General features: G+C 43.6%; 1 protein-coding gene across 1 annotated transcript in view; it reads left to right on the top strand.

The window, feature by feature from the left end:
• Positions 1 to 17,479, top strand: part of LOC144781756 (ephrin type-A receptor 4-B-like) — a 284,979-nt gene that overhangs the window by 156,769 nt on the left and 110,731 nt on the right. Inside the window, exons 3-4 of the mRNA XM_078660745.1 lie at positions 1,513 to 2,185; positions 3,060 to 3,215. Coding sequence (XP_078516871.1) covers positions 1,513 to 2,185; positions 3,060 to 3,215 — 829 coding nt within the window. The remainder of the gene's footprint in view (positions 1 to 1,512; positions 2,186 to 3,059; positions 3,216 to 17,479) is intronic.

The raw sequence follows: 17,479 nt of genomic DNA on the forward strand, positions 1-17,479 counted from the left end.
ATGGAATAAGGTGGACACGATATCTGAATAATGCGCTTGTAATAGAGTGGACACAATATCTGAATAATGTACCTGGAATAAGGTGGACAGGATATCTGAATAATGCACATGGAATAAGGTGGACACGATATCTGAATAATGCGCTAGTAATAAGGTAGACACGATATCTGAATATTGTGCTTGTAATAAGGTGGACTGGGTATCTGAATAATGTACCTGGAATAAGGTGGACAGGATATCTGAATAATGTACCTGGAATAAGGTATAGCTTGACTCCAGTGGTGTGGAGAGCCTGAGACTCACGTCTGAGCATCCCCAGCACACTCGGGGTGAAAATTGCAAAAAACACACCACTGGAGTCAAGCTATCCAGGCTGATGAAGGCTGATAGCCAGAAACCGGTCCTTGGATGCTTGATTCCAGTCTGGGAAAGACATGGCTTGGTAGTTTGGACTGGACTGTTCCCATGAAGCACAGGGTCAGAGCTGATTTGCATATAGCCAGTGTCTAACCCAGGGTGGTGTGGAGTGCAAAATAACGATGGATTTAGGCCCAGATCCTTGTACTGGGGTGAATGTATGACATTGTTCTACATTCTGACCATCAACTGTGTTTTTTGCAATTTTCACCCCGAGTATGCTGGGGATGCTCAGACGTGAGTCCCAGGCTCTCCACACCACTGGAGTCAAGCTATCCAGGCTGATGAAGGCTGATAGTCAGAAACCGGTCCTTGGATGCTTGATTCCGGACTGGGAAAGATATGGCTTGGTAGTTCGGACTGGACTGTTCCCATGAGGCACAGGGTCAGAGCTGATTTGCATATAGCCAGTGTCTAACCCAGGGTGGTGTGGAGTGCAAAAAAACGATGGATTTATGCCCAGATCCTTGTACTGGGGTGAATGTATGACATTGTTCTACATTCTGTCCATCAACTGTGTTTTTTGCAATTTTCACCCCGAGTGTGCTGGGGATGCTCAGACGTGAGTCCCAGGCTCTCCACACCACTGGAGTCAAGCTATCCAGGCTGATGAAGGCTGATAGCCAGAAACCGGTCCTTGGATGCTTGATTCCGGTCTGGGAAAGACATGGCTTGGTAGTTCGGACTGGACTGTTCCCATGAGGCACAGGGTCAGAGCTGATTTGCATATAGCCAGTGTCTAACCCAGGGTGGTGTGGAGTGCAAAAAAACGATGGATTTAGGGCCAGATCCTTGTACTGGGGTGAATGTATGACATTGTTCTACATTCTGTCCATCAACTGTGTTTTATGCAGATATTACACACATGTGCGCTGTAGCACTGACAGAAACATAAAAACCAGCAGCAAAGCATTAGAACTGATGGTGATATATGCATGCATTGAATACCATGGTCAAACCCCTATTTTATTATTTTTGTATGCATCTTCTAACGCGTGTTTTTTTATTACTTTTTACTTTGGTTGTCTATACTTTTGCAGTACTCTGTAAGTAAAGATTTTCATGCGTTGTCTGTTCTCTCGCTTTCTGTTTCAGTGGCAGGAGACCCGCATTCCCCTGGCAACTGAGTCCATGCACCAAACCTACCAGGCCTGCACCCCAAAGTACCGCAACACCACCATCAAACTGTGGAGCCCCCCTATTGACCGGAAGGCCGCACAACATCTCTTCCTGGATCTCTCCTTTGCCCTGGAAGAGGAAGGAGGCTGTGAGGTCGGGGTTCAGGGTCAGGCTTCAGAGCCGAGCCTTAGCATCCACCTTACCGAAACAGAGCCTAGACTGCTCAGAATCAAGCGTCGAGCCCCAGAACGAACAGCATTGATCACACTCACGAGGCGCTTCCCTGGGGAATACTTGTGTAAGAACATTGATTGGCCTAAGATACGGGACTGGTTAAATTCTGTGACCCAGCTGCCCCTGGGTCTGGTGACAAAATCCCACTTCTACCTGGGTTTCACATATAGTGGGCCCTGTTTCTTTCTGGCTTCTGCTCGAGTGTATTATCGCCAGTGCCAGCCTGAAGTGGCTGGACTGGCAAACTACCCACGGGCACCCGGTGGCTCTGAGGAAGTGATGGGGAGCTGCGTGGAGAATTCGCGAACTGAGGGGAGGCTGGGGCGCCTGTGCGGAGAGGATGGACAATGGGACGCCCCGGAAAATATGTGCAGGTGCCTGGCGGGGTTTGAAAATCACGAGGAGGCCTGTGAAGGTAAACGCTGCCATCAATGATGATTGACTTTTTTATTTTTAAACCTGCTTACTCATTCTGTTCACAGGTTGTATGTACTTTGGTTGTATGTCAGAATATCGAGGACAGAAATTGAGACCTGCCTAAATATTGTGGGCAAAATATTCGCTACGACGACCGTATGCTAAGGTCAGCCGCGGTCCGTGCAGGTATCAGCGGTGGGGCCGCGCGGGGCGGGGGATTTCGAGGGACGATACAGATGGAAAATTAATTATTTATTTGATTTTCCATCAGCATCGTCACTCGAAAACCCCCCCACCCGGCCCTACTGCCCCACTGCTGTTACCTGCACAGACCGTGGCTGGCTAAGGTAAGCAAATATAGGTTAAGTATAGGGTTACCATATCTCCATGAGTGTCTGTATGTGCGGGCATGCGTCATCAAGGCACATATCTGTGGAGTTAAGAATAATACATTTATATGTATTTATCTATCTACCCAAACTTACCTTCATGAGACCGTGGTAATCGATATTTTGGTGAAGATTTTGCAGGTGGAAATGAAAATTTTAATATTCCGACAGTAAACCATCTGCCCCTTGGTTCTGGAGGCGCTGTCATGAATGGTGTATGTGGGGTAGCTGAGTGAACAGAACAGTGTTCCGTTATTTCCCTGCAGGATGAGCTGCTTGCAATGGTGTGGAAGCACTAATCAGCTAAGAGACCACTGCACATGCAGTCCTTGCCTCTCCCAGTAGGAGTCGCTGTACAGGGTGTGTTAGGAGGGCTGAGTGATCTGAAATGTATTGAAGTCTTGCACTGATCCATTGTGGGGAAATATTATGAAGGTCATTCTAAGCAAACCTGCATCCCGTGTGTTTTCTACTCTTTTGCAGCCTGCAGAATTGGCTTCTTCAAGCCTGAGCCCGGCAATGTACCCTGCAGGAAGTGCCCTCCTAACAGTCACAGCGAAAGTGAGGGTTCGCTGCATTGTCCTTGTTTCGAAGGCTTTTATCGACCTAACTCCAATGACTCTCACGTAAACTGCATCAGTAAGTACCATTCATAGGTAAGAGATATACAAAAACTTGTTTCCTCCCGAACATGTTGCCTACTTCAGTTCTTAACATAGGTGAGCTGACCCTGCCTCAGTAGGAAGTAATACCTGTGAGATTGGCTACAAGATCTCTTGGTTTAAATTATCTTCAGAAGGAGGAGCCTGGCTTGGGCACTGCTTCCTGTAGTTACCCATAGTGGAGGAGACATGGGATTGAACTATAGATGTTTGATAATGTTCTGAGGCATTACTCTCTTCAAATCCATTGGCAAATACAATAATGCATTGTAGTGGGTACTTAGGAAAGTGCGAGATGTCTAGACATGTTTCGCAAAAATTGAAAGAACCACTGAGATTTTTTAAATTTCATTTTGATATCTCCCTACCAAGCATGTCTGAAGTTTTTGCAGGGCCTGGGCCATCAAATTGAAGTGTCGCCCTTCATAGTAGGAGAATCTGTTTCACATTTTAGAAATATGTACTGTAGGAAAATAGAAGACATAGCAGATGAGGATTACAGTCTTATTTTATATTTGATCTCCACAGAATATCCCCATTATTCACAGCTACCCTTCCATAATTCAATATACTGCAGATAACTTTTTTCATGTTAGTCTTTTCTTTCAGTTAATATTTATTGTAATTCCAAAATGTGCTCCATGTATTAACCTGATGATCTGCTGTTTTGCCTGCTCTTGGCCGCGTATTTTTTAATGAATGCCCCAATTAAGCCCGGTCATCAGCCTTAAACTTTTTTTCTCCTGCAGCATTGCATTATGGGACTTGTTATATTTTTTAATGAGTGAGGGACTCTACAACAGCGTTCTGTGAACTGAGTGGCCCAAAAGTGCCTCCTAATTTCAGGGGAAAAGGTGTATACATAATGAAGATCAGCGGGACAAAAGTTCTCAAACTATCTCAGTTTTGAGCTAATCCGGTGTTGTTCCCCATTCCACACGAGGTGTTTGATATGTGGCTTCATCAGCAGATCAAAACCCTCACTTTGATGGTGGATCCTCCAAAGTACTACCCCACCCAAGGTTTGAGATTCCATCTTTTGTTTTATTATACCACATGCATGGCCCAAGGGCATTGGTGTGTTCTTCAACAGAACCAGATGTTGCATATTTTTCCTTGGGCATGGCTAGATTATGTGATTTGCCCACGACCACAATATTTTGTACAGAGGCCTAGGTTCGATCCTCGTTTTCCATGTTTCAGGGCAGCATCCCTAGCCACTATGCCAAACCTCCTCCCACAAATGATTGGTGTCCAATGTGAGGTTAGATTGATTGCATCACAACATTTTATTTTTCCTTCAGGTAGCCCTGCCTGCATGACAGAATGTATGTAGCTTTTACCCTGCAAGGCCTTTAGCTGTTTGGCTGAAGGAATCCATATTTACATCATGCCAGATTAATGCTCTGCTTGAAAATGAGGGATTGCTCTGCCTCCTGGTCATCTGCCTGACCCTACTTGGGACATCTGGCCGAGAACTGGCTTAATAATGGTCCTAGAGGCCTTCTTAGACTTGACTCAGAGACTATGTTTAATTAGTTGGACAAGGACATATTTAAACCATCATAAACCATAAATGCAAGCTATTTTTGACTTCCGATGGCCTCGTCACGTTGTTGGAACCTGTATACTCTTGTTTTTCAGGTCATCAGAGACATTAAGGGTATTCCCTTTCACCCTGGATTTTAAGGAATTGTTTCATTGACTGTGGCTGGATACCTTGATTATATCAGTGTTTGAAACATCTCTCTACCACCTACATGTCAAGAGATAGGATGGTTTAAAAGTGTGTTTTTGACATGGTCCTTTCAACCAAGATCAATAGTTGCTAAGAAGAAACACGTAGGTCCAGAGACTGCCTCAGATCCCATTGGCGCCATACCCATACAGCCTGAAACTACTTACCACCACCAATGGTTCACGAGATATGGCTACTTAGGTTTTGTACCCTGGGGATCCGCCTTTTGTTTGGAATTCAGTGCGAGTACCAGAAATCCCTGTGCTTGGGCTGTGACACTGGAGACCAATTGGAGTTGTAACTGGTCTTTTCTGAAACTGTGTCTAACACCCCTTGTTTTTCAATCACTTAATCCTCATTGTCTATTGTAACTGGAATTTTGAACTTTACTCTGGGACCAGTCTCTTTTTAATATTCACACACCATCATTTTGCTGTGAGTTGGGAACCCCAGAACACTTTTTAGGTGTTTGAAACAGTTTTAAGCATCAGACATTGCTGTAGATTCTAGCCTGCATGGGTTCAAAACTATAGAGGTGACCCTCGTTGTACCCAGGACCACTGGCAACCTAGGAACAAGGAAATACCATCATACTGGGAATATTGCAGTATTTTGCCTGGAACCTTCTTGAATGGGTACTGTAAACAAAGCCACTAGTATTTTTTTGGGTGTCATGTGTAGAGTAGGAGGTCAGTCTGAGGCTTTTGAGCATTGTTGCAGGTATTGACTGACTCTGTTTTGTAGCCATGTTGTTTCATTACACTTGTGTTCCTCCTTGATTTTGATGAAAACTAATAGGCACTGCTTTTGGTCGACTGGGGCCCAATTACGAGAAACCTTACGCAGCACAGTGCCGCAAGTCATTTTGCTGCGCCGCGCTGCGTTAATTTCGAAACACAGGGATATGACATATTTACAACAATATGTCGCATCTCTGTGCTTTTCCCTGCACTAGAGCACAAACTGCTGCCATATGCAGTCGCAGGCACCCTTGCACCATGGTGCAAGGATGCTTGCCTCGTGGGGAGATTGTTTTTGTGCAGGAAGGGGCACCTTCCTACACAAAAACAATCAATTGAGGTGGTTTTCGCTTCAAATCCATGCTGTAGAATGCAGCACACATTAAAAGATGAAAAAAACTAGGCGAAATAAAAACATTTCTCCTCGTTGCGCCTCGGGTGGCGTAGCATTCTGACGCATTTCCAGGTTTACGATTGCTCGTAAATCTGGAAATGCATCAGTGGACATGGATGTTGCGTGGGAACACCCACAGCAACACCCATCTCACGCCCCTAACACGCAAAGTGTTACGTGAAAAGGGGCGATATTTACAAACACATGTAAAGCCACGCAGGGTGTCTTTACGTGTGTTTGTAAATATCACACAGGAGGTGGCGATGCCAGTGCTTCATGCACCATGCCGCACCAGCGGCGCAAGGGGCTTGTAAATAAGCCCCTTATTGTTTAGGTGAAATTATCTCTTCAAACTTTGGAGTGTTCGAGGTCGCAGGTTATCTTGAGGAATAAATTATGGAAGAACATTCTTACAGGGCTACAACTACAAGCTGGAAAATTGCTGGTCATGCAAGAAACTCTCTTGGTACTGCAAACAGAATGAGGGTTGGAGAGGGCATTTTCAACTATACGGAGAAACAATAGAACTGTTGTGTTACGAAGATCTTCAGCAAGGCTGCATACACTCTTCTTGCGTTTACCCAACGCCCTATGTAAATTCACATCAATGAAGGGAAATATGTATTACACTACACAGCCATATCCCAGGTTCTCATCTATGGAGTCTGGGTAGTCTATCTAGAGTAAGCGATGCGAATAAGGTGGCGTCATCTTTGTACTTAAAACCTAATGGTTTCCTTTCTACCCGAACGTCAAACCCGACTCTTGACTCATAGGTCTTTTAGAGCTCCAGGTGTGGTCACCAGCCTCTGAGAAGTCCCATAAAAGTAGCCACGTCCCAAAATCCCCAATCTTGCGTCAGCAAGCTCATGGCCTCCTAAGGTCAAGGCGGACAATCAAGGTGTGAAAATAGGTGGAAATGTTGTGGTTAAAGAGAGATAAACAGCGTTACTTGGTCAAGATGTGCCCTTTTATTATTCTGTACTGGGACTGACCAGGCAATCCACTGTCACACTGTGCCTGCAGATGGACAACGTTTGGATGGACAACAGTTTGCCAGGCCCTTTACCAAGAACAGGAAACTTGGGATGCAGAAAAAATGTGTTGAAAAGGCATGTTTGCTTCAAAGAGAAACAGTGACGTGAGCAAAATTGGCAATACAATGAAGTGAAAAAGAATTGTGTTTTCCTCTTCAAAAACAGACGGTCTAAGGACATTGCAGAAACTAGGCGGGCACCCTTGAAAGTCTGAACGTATACAAGTCTGTAATAGGACAATTGTGTAAAGACTAGTGATGCAGCGTTGCGGAACCTAAATATATTCTTTTATAAATTGGATCCAATTTATAATGAGTTCGCTCCACACTGCAAGAGTTAATACCACTTACCAATAGTTAGTTTTTTCTTTACTGTCTGTGGATCTTTGTATTAGACGGCTCGTATTGTTTATTATTAATACTCCATGAATTAATACAATACCATAATAACAACAGACACCTTTGTAAAGTTGATTAATTCTATCTAATAATGTAAAATGCTCATAGAAATATAATACAGCCCAAATGCATGTCATTTACAGGAGAAAACACACGTAATGCAAATACATCTCAGGCTCAGCACATTGAAGGAGTGGATAGGTAAAGAGACAAATAAGAGAAAACATTTGCAAATTATTATGCAAATCAGAAATCATGAATATTACCTATCCCCCAAGATTCTAGGAAATGGAAATGGTACCCTCTGGCCATGAGAGTAAGCAAGGTATTTCAAGAAGATTCAAAGTGCAAAGATAAAAGGTCAGGATCAGCGGTACATCAGCCAGCCCTTAAGAATTGGAAACAGCGTCAGAGCTCTCTACTCTTACAAAGTTAGGAAAAATGCTGACAACTCCTCCTACTTTCTAGGTTTAGTTATACTCGATTTTCTCTCAAGTTCAACCCTCTACCCTATCCAGCCCAATTAACTAACAATTTTAATTGGCTAAAACACGGGGGGGCAGATTTATGAAGGCCTTGCACTGCCGGTGCGTCATTTTTAACATGGGAAAAAGTGACGCACCGGCGGCGCAAGGCCTTCATAAATCTGCCCCGGGGTGTCTCGGTCACACCATTCATGCAAAAACAAAACTTTTGAAGAACACCATTGTTCATAAAGCTACGCCATTCTCAGGCCTCAATATCTCCTTCTTCCGCAGCATGCTCATGTTCCATGTAACAAATTGTGTCCATCTCGTTTTCCAGAGGAACTTGGCCGTAAAAGTATTCTTTGTCTTCCTCTGCACAACCTTGGACATCACCGGAGATTACATTCTCTGTCAGATTTCTCTCCCCACACCACAGTTCTGCATGCTCGAACTGTTTTCCGAGGCCTTTCTCATTTCAGACTTAAACCCTTTTCCATCTTTCTAAGAAAGATAAAATGTAATGTAAATATCGTTTCCACACAATACTTCATTTCGAAATGTTTTTTTTTTTGCAAAGCATTATTAGAGTTATGCATAAAATCAGAGCATTATGTAGATAATAATTCACATCCTTTTAGTCATTAGTTTCTGCATTAGTTATGCACAGGCTTTGCAGCCTTCTCCTAACACATCCTCCCCAACTCGGGTACGCATGTGCAATTTATTCAAACACTATTAGTATCATATAGTTAAGGGTTTGAGATGATTATTCGCTAAATGAGAGGTTTAATCCGAGCAGGTTTTATTTCGTAAAAACCCTGCTCCATCACTAGGAACACACAAAGAAGAAGCTATTAAGAATAAATTCACCCTTGGCCGTACGTTGTCCCTTCAGGGTTAGACAAACAAGTTAAGGAAAGCCAATTGCTGCTATAGCTGCGACAAAAGTGTGGGAAGCCGAACTACTTTGTGCAAGGCTTGAACAAGCTATTTTGAAAGGCTGCAAATAAACTAGTGATACCTCCATTTTAGGTATACTGTAGTTTACAAAAAAGTGGAATACTTGAATTAATCTCAGCCACTAATAGTTACTCTGCGTTGCATTCCAGTTCATCGTTATTTTGCACACAATGCCACCTACGTTTAGGCCCAGACATATGCAAGTCAGCCCTGAGCCAGCTCCAATGGGAACAGTCCAGCCTGAACTGTCAGGCCAGTTCCTCTCTGAACTGGAACACAAGTACAGGTTATGCCCTAATGAGGGCTCATCAGACATATGCAGCTTGGCTCCAGTGGCACATTGTGCACAGGACCCGGGTTTGGGCATACCAATCCCACTTAAGGCGTTACACTGAAGTATATAAAAAAGTGATGGATGGTGCTGGATATTGGGTTACTGGTTGAGGGTGCTGAAGCCCTTATTCAAGAAGCAAACGCTGTCAGGGTAAGACACAAACAAACCCCAAATTAACCTGTGCTCAACCCTCTGGTAGCTTTTCACAAAAGCAGTCAGGCTTAACTTAGAGGCAATGTGTAAAGTATTTATGAAGCACTTCAATCAGAACTAAAGTGAAAACACACAACAACAAAAATCCCACACACATTTACCAAAATAGAGCAAAATGTAATACATCATTTGACACATAAACAACAAAAATCCAATCAGTAGAACCAGAGATATGCAATTTTAAAGGTTTTATGTAAGCATAGAACATAACAGCACAAAGCCCCACTCACAGTTATCTAGGCATGCAAGACCAGGTGAAAGCAAGTTCTGGTCAACCACGATGGAATGTGAGCCGGATACAGGGACCATGTTAGTCCCACTGAAAGATTCCGATATGAAGAGTTCCGTTTCCGGTGGAAGGGGCTGCGAGGAGCAAGAAGAGCTTTGCAGATGGGTGTCAAAGTAGCACGAAGAGCAGGGCAGGCATTGCGGATGGTCATGGTTGTAGCGCAAAGATCCTGTTGAGCGTAGCTGATGTTCATTGCTAGAGGTTCGCATTGGCTGGCTGTAAATGCTGTAGCACAAACTGCAGATTTTGCAATGCCTGGCGCCGTGGACGGTCGCTGTGGTGCGAAGAGTCTGGTTCACCGGAACTTCGAATTGGTGAGTGGCACAAGCAATAAGATCCTGGCAAGACACGGGCCAGTTTGTATTTGGTAAGAGCCCAAAACTCAGTAGCGGCTGGCACGACTCACGAGTGGTGGGCGGGGGGCGGGTGCAGCAGGGGACACAATGTAAAATAAATTAAAAAATACACTTTCCTTGCTGCTGGGTACCGTGACTCCGCTCTTGCTCTCCTCTGTCTCGGACTCCAGGAAGCACGGCCAGGCTCCTTGACCAATCACAACTCTGCAATGCAGTAGTTCGGCACTCCGCCAGAGACTGAGGGCCTGGGCATGTTTTCCATGCAGGCTGTAATGCAGTCTGCATGGAGAACAGGCACAGTGTGCATGACTGTTGTGGGCATGCCGAGAAGGCTGGCCAAACAGTCATTGCGCACTTAGGAGGGTTCTACCACTCCTCCCCTGCTGCCCCGCCCGCCCGTCACGCAAAGCTGCCCTAGCAGGAGGACAAAATAAAATAATAACATTACGTAATTATCAATTGTTTTCTTCTTTTTTTACTACTTAAAGGCAGTGGGGCAACGCTCCTCCGCCTTAGCGGAGGAGCTGCCACTGACAAAACTTCAGGAGAGCTCAACTGAGGACACACCAAGGGTACGGAACCTAAGGGGCACCACTTGGGGTTGAGAAACTCACTCCAGCAAAGGCCAGCGAGGCTCAAGCAGGTCCAGTTGCAAGTCCAGTTACAGGTCCAGGTAGCAGGTCAGCTGGGCAGTTACAGGGAGCCTCTGAACCTCTTATGTCCCTGTGGCTCAGATTTGGAGGTCAGCTAGCTTACCCTTGGAGTCCCTTCAGCCTGGGATAAAGGTTGCAGGTCCATCTTCCTTCTCAGCAAACATGAGTATCAGGCAGCAGAGCAACAGAGCAGCACAGTAATCCTTCTGTTGTATCCACAGTTCCAGCAGTGCACTGAAGAGTGGGTTCTGTTTTTATACCTTGGGCCTTCTTTGAAGTCTGAGAAGTTTCTAGAGAGTTCTCTTTGAAGTCCTTGATGTTTCCTGCCTCCCCTGACTCCAAGCTGGATGCACGAACAATGCAGTGGTAACAAGTTCTTTGTTTGAAGCCAGGCCATAGCCTATTCAGTTGCAAGTGGGGCAGTGTCTAGTTCCGCCCCCCCCCCCCCACCACCACCATGCCAGTTGATAGTCCATCCAGGCATGCCTAATCCCTACATTGTGTGGCTGTCTGGGAGGAATAAACAAATTTCAACTGTCAACTGCATCCAGGTTTGTGGCCCAGGAACAGGCTGCAGGCATCAAATGGTAAGCCAGGAAAATAAGAATTTTCTAAAAGTCACATTTTCTAAAATGTAACTTAAAATCTGATTTTACCATTAAGAGGACTTTTTATTACAATTTTTCAGACGCCAAACCTGAAATGTTCATCTGTTCCTAATCAAAAGTTTGCACTTATTTAATGTAATAAGGCAACCCAATGTTATCTAATGGGAGAGGTAGGCCTTGCAGTAGTGGAAAACGAATTTAGGAGTTTTTCACTACCAGGACACAATAAAGTTAAAATTGTATGTCCAACCTTTTAAAGTCACTGCTCCCTGCCCTATGGGCTTCTTAGGGCCTATGGTAGAGGTGGTTTATATGTATTAAAAAGGAAGGTTTAGGCCTGGCAAAAGGTTTATTTTGCCAGGTAGAAATGGCAGTTTAAATCTGCACAGACAGGCTGTAATGGCCACTTGAGACATGTTTTAAAGGGCAACTTAAGTGAGTGGCACAATAGGTGCTGCAGGCCCACCAGTGGCATTTAATTTTCAGGCCCTGGGTATGTGTAATACAACTTTACTAGGGGCTTACAAGTAAAATTACATGTTTCAATTGGGTGTAAGCGAGTTTCACCATGTTTAACGGAGAGAGCACAACCACTTTTGCACTGATTAGCAGTGGTAAAGTGCACACATTTCTAACAGCCAACAAAAACGGGTTCAGAAAATAGAAGGGTGAAGTCGAAAAGTTTGTGAATGACCCTGTGGGGGCCAAGTCTAACAGATGGAATGCTTAAATTAATCTCAGCCACTGGTAATTACTCGAGCTGCATCCCAGTGCACTGTTATTTTGCGTACCATGCCATTTCAGTTTGGACCCAATCATATGCAAATCAAGCTTGCCCCTGCTCTAATGGGAACATTCTAGTCTGACCTGCCAGGCCAGGTCCTCCCTGAACCGGAACTCAAGCACCCATTGTTGGGTGATGGGCTTTAACACCTTCCATGCGGCCACGATTTTGCGGAAGTGCGGCACTTCCGCAAAACGGGCGTGGCCGCGTCGGCCATTGGCCGACGGCAGCACCACCGAGGTATTGCTGCCGTCGGCCAATGGCCGACGGCAGCATGGAAGGGGTTAATGAGGCGAGAATGTCACCACTACAAGAAGAAGGTCAATGGTTCAACAGAGATGTCATCTCTATGTTATAGTGAACTGCGGTTCAGCCCTTATTTTCTCTATATGACATTGTCGGCATGGACGTATTGTCTTCATTGTTCATTTTCAGCTGAGGTGCTCCTTAGTGGGAAAGTGGACTATTTTATTGGTAATTATGTTCTTATTGTAGAGCATCATGCTCTGGTGTTGCAGTGGTGTCAACACTGTGGGATGATGTATTCTGGTTTTGCGACATTGTGTAACTACTGCTTTAGTTCAGGAGGTACCCCAATACTCTAGAGCCTAGTGCTTGGTTCGGCATGGATATCTTCATGGTGGCCTTATGTACACTAGCTGTATTGTTACACCATCAAGATGAGATGGCTTGTTCTGGTTCAGCAATTAAGTCATCATGGTGGGGCAGACTGATCTTATTTAGCAGTGTCATCATTGCTGATTGACTGATGCGTTCATTCGGCAATGATTTCATCGCAATGAGATGTGTACTCTAATGCTTTGGTGGTTCCATCATTGTCAGATTGTGTGTTCTTTTTCAGCAGCAGTATCTTCACTAAGCCTTGATTTATTAGTGTGGTCTGCTTTAACAGTATAGTCACCACTATGGAACAGTCTGGTTTAACAGTGACATTATTACTGTGGGACAGTCTGCTTTGGTTTACAGTGATGTCATCACTCTTGGACAGCTATTCACCAGAGAGATAGCCCTCTACTGAACCGTGTTTAGATTTGGTGATAAAAATGATTAGCTATAAAATGACTGTTTCCCAAATATGGTTGCAGTTAACACGGGAACCTGAGGATCAACAGGGATCTTGGGTAAGTATAAGTACAAGAAACAAGGGTTCCACAGTTGAAACAATACAATCAATACAAAGAAAACAAATAGTTATTTTAATCATTATCTATTGTAAATCATATATAACGAACTTTTATTAAAAAAAGTTTTGCTTTGTGAAAATGGGAGGACCATCAGCAGGACTAAGAAGAAGGAGAACGGGGACTGAAAGAAAGAATAATAGACACAATTCAGAAAGAATAGTGTTACGGTGTGAGATGTAAGCCTTTAATATACAGTGTAAACTCACAGAGTGAAGAAAGAAAGCTACTGTTGGGAAGAAAGGGCAGCCGTCCCTGAAATATGAGGTCAGTGTTCAAGATAAAGCTAGTAGGCTGCCCAATACGAACAAACATTGTGAAAGTGGGGAGAACTAGCTGTACCTGAATCCAGGTAGGTCGAATGAATAGGTAATTGCGATGCCGTCCCACTGGAGTTTGGCTGAAAAAGACAATTATTAAAAAAACAGAGGTAAAAGGGTATACAAGTGCCCTGAGGGAAGAAATGTGATGAAAATACATATAAACTGAAAAGAGCCATATATTTCATATTTTCCAGAAGATAAATTATAACAGACAGGAAATACAGTCAATTCCCTGATATCGGAGGTAATGTGGGGCTACAAAAGTCCATATTCTGTTCTCCAGGAAGAGAGAAAGAGAGCCAGAGCACTGAAATGATACACACTGTATCGCAGCACTTGCAAGCACTTGCAGCCTGATTCATCAATCTCCCGTTTTGCGAGCCCCTAATAGCGATTCATAAGGAATCGCTATTAAGGACTTGCAAAACGGGATTCATGTAGGAATAGCAAAAAATATTGCGATTCCTACATGTTCCCTATTTGCGATTAGAAAATTGCTAATCGCAAATAAGGAATAACTCCCCATTCATTCCTATGGGCCTGTAGGCCCAAAGGGATGCATGGGGAGTTATTCCTTATTTGCGATTAGCAATTAGCTAATCGCAAATAAGGATGCAATGTTAAGGGTGCAGGGGTGTCCAAAGGACACCCTGTAGCACCCCTGAACTGTAATCTACATTGGTGTTGCGCACACACATGTCCAAAGGACATGTGTGTGTGTAACATGCAACTTAGAAAAATGCATTTAAATGCATTTTTCTAAGTTTTTGCTATTTACCACGAGGTCTGACCTCTCGGTAAATAGCGGCCCAAAATTGCAATTTCGCAATTTTAAAATGATTCATGAATTGCATTTAAGGAATCTCAAATAGAGATTCCTTAAATGCAAATCTTCGCAAATGTGCGAATTCTTTAATAGCGAATTTTGCATTTGGGATGATGAATCCCAAATGCAAAAATTGCGTTCGCAAAAGGCAAGATTCTGAGAATCTTGCCCTTTGCAAGTGCAATTTAGCTTGATGAATCAGGCTGATAGTGCTTTGCAGCTCTCAGAAAAATAAAAGGGGATTCGCAAAGAATGGTCTGTGTACAGTAGGTCTGCACTCAGGTTGGGAAAATACCGATAAGGGAGCTGTGCTCGCTTATGTAGAGAAGCATCTCTCACTGCACATGCTCAGTAGGGAGGCCCAGAATGCCATGGGAAAGTAGTAGAGGGCACAGAATGACTAGTAGGCAAAAGGGAATAAGTGGCCGCCATGTTGGGAGAACACAAATTATCTAATGGAAAGGTGTCAGGATAGAAGAATAGGAAAAATAGCTAGATCAACAGATTAGAAACAGAGTCAGGCAAAATAAATCAATTGAGGTCATGTGTAACACAACAATATAGTATACACGATTAATGCAGAAAATAGCCAGGTTAAACTCCCTAATCAGTACAGATCATCACATACAAGAGAAAATCAAAGGAGGGACAATAATGTAGTCAGAGGCACTCAAGTTGGAATCCAGAACTGATATCAGGATAATTGAAGGGCCCATAGTGAAGGTGCTGATTGTCACACACTGGGAGTTGCTCAAATCATATTAGTCCATTCTTCCTGTCGGTTCAGGCCGGTTCTCATTCTATCCATTCTGTCCATTCAGGGGATCCAGTTGCATTCCTCCTTATTGAGTAGCTGCTCCAAATTGGCCCCTTTCAAGTAATTTTATAACCATGACCACCTACCATCTTAAGTCATTCTCTGCATGGCCTTTAGCAAGAAAGTGTTCTACCAGGGAGCATTGGGGACCTTGCAGCAGATATGACTCCGATGTGGATGGATACGATTCTGATTTTTTTGGGTGGTTTGCCCAATATATAGTTTACCACATGGACACTTTCTACTGTAGATCACATTACAGGTATTACAATGGGAAGCCTGTGCAGTGGTATCTCAATATTGTAATGTTGAATTGATTTAGGGTCATATGCATTAACACATTTTCCCATAGACACAGAATGGGCAAAACCCTTTGATGCATCTGGCCCTTAGATTCTATACAGAACTGGCACACACTATACTGGCCACATTTAAAGGGTCCAGGGACCGGGGTAGTGCCCTGTGATCAATATGGGTTTCTGGCAATTTTTCTTCTGGTGTGAGTGCGGCCCCTACTAAGTGGTCTTTCAGATTTTTACTCCTTTTGTTAGAGAACATCGAAGGTTCCAGAGCAAGATCCTCTGCAGCCAATACCTTCGAATGCTTCATAATACTTTTAGACACCAAGCTAGAATTTGAAGAGAAGGTAGTCACACAAATAAGTTTATCAGAAATTTCCCACTTGGTTTTTAGAATAACGTCTCCCTGGGGAAGCACCATGCCCTTTTCAGACATCGTTTTACAAAGCTTTTAAGATAACCCCTGACCATGAGTTTTTCACCCAACAGGGCCTCTTCTCTAAAAGAATTCAGATCTGTGATGACAATTTCTACGTTTCTTTAGGAACTGACTATATTGTAAAGTGTCCTTCAATGCACGGGGGTGGAAGTTTGAGTATTGCAACAAGGCATTTCTTTCAGTTAGTTTCCGGTAGAGCATAGTGTATATAGTGTAAATATCTACTTTGACAATCACATCTAGTAACAGGATCTCTTTGTTACTACTCACCAAAGTAAAAGTCAGACCGTTGCAGTTTTCATTTAACTAGGTATGAAAGCGTGTCAAAGCCCCCAGATCAAGAAAATATCATCAATATCCCGTTTTCATGTTTTGATGTGTTCGCTGAATGAATTGGAACCAGTTAGAATGACAGAGAATTCCAAACTATCCGTGTAGAGGATTACAAAATCCAGGGGGAAAGTCAATACCATAGATCCCCCCTTTATTTGCATGTAAAAGTAATTTTCGAATTTGAAAACGAATGTTGTTAACCGCTTAACTGCGGCGCAAATTCCACCGCGATGCGGCAGTTTTAACGAGTGGGCTGGGCCGCGCAAGCCAATGGACGTTCGCAGTACTAGCCAGGTAGTGCTCGCGTTGGCCGACGGGAGCACCAAAGGGATTAAGGGCAGTGTGAGTAAATCAGTTATGAAGGAAGTTGGGACCCGCTATGGTTTGTGTCTCGTCTTGAGTAGGTCTCTGATCACCTAGATCCTATCCTGTTGTGGTATGTTGGTGTATAGAGACTCAATGTCCATGGTTACTACCAGACATTCTGATTGTGAAAAAGATATCTCTTCAGTTAGATTAATGAAGTCCATATTGTCCCATATTAACAAGGTGTCAAGTAACAAGGTGTGAAGGGTGTAAAAGGTTTTATAAAGGAATCTATATATTCTATGGGTTCCAGTATAGAACCATACCAAGATATACTATGTCTGCCCTGGTAACTAGATGGATTTTTGTACACTTTGGGCAAGGTGTAAATCACAGTGTAACTAGGGTTCTTTATATTCAGGAAAATAAATTAATTTTGCCTGAAGGTCCCCTCTTTTGTAGCCACTGTCTGAGTTTAAGAATCTCTACCTGGATATCACTGGTAGGATACGTATTTAGTCTTACATAAGGATCATTATTAGATAATTGGCAATGTGTCTCTGACTTCTAGGTATTCTTATCCTGTAATATTATGCCTCCCTTTGTCAGCTGGTTTCATTATCAGAGGTGTATAGTCTCTGATATCATATATAATCTTGCCCTCATCTAAAGAAACGTTTTATGGTGTGAAGATTTGTCTTTGCTTAAGGTCGTGAATATCTTTA

Source organism: Lissotriton helveticus, chromosome 9, assembly GCF_964261635.1.
Source record: "Lissotriton helveticus chromosome 9, aLisHel1.1, whole genome shotgun sequence".
NCBI classification, from domain to species: Eukaryota; Metazoa; Chordata; class Amphibia; order Caudata; family Salamandridae; genus Lissotriton; species Lissotriton helveticus.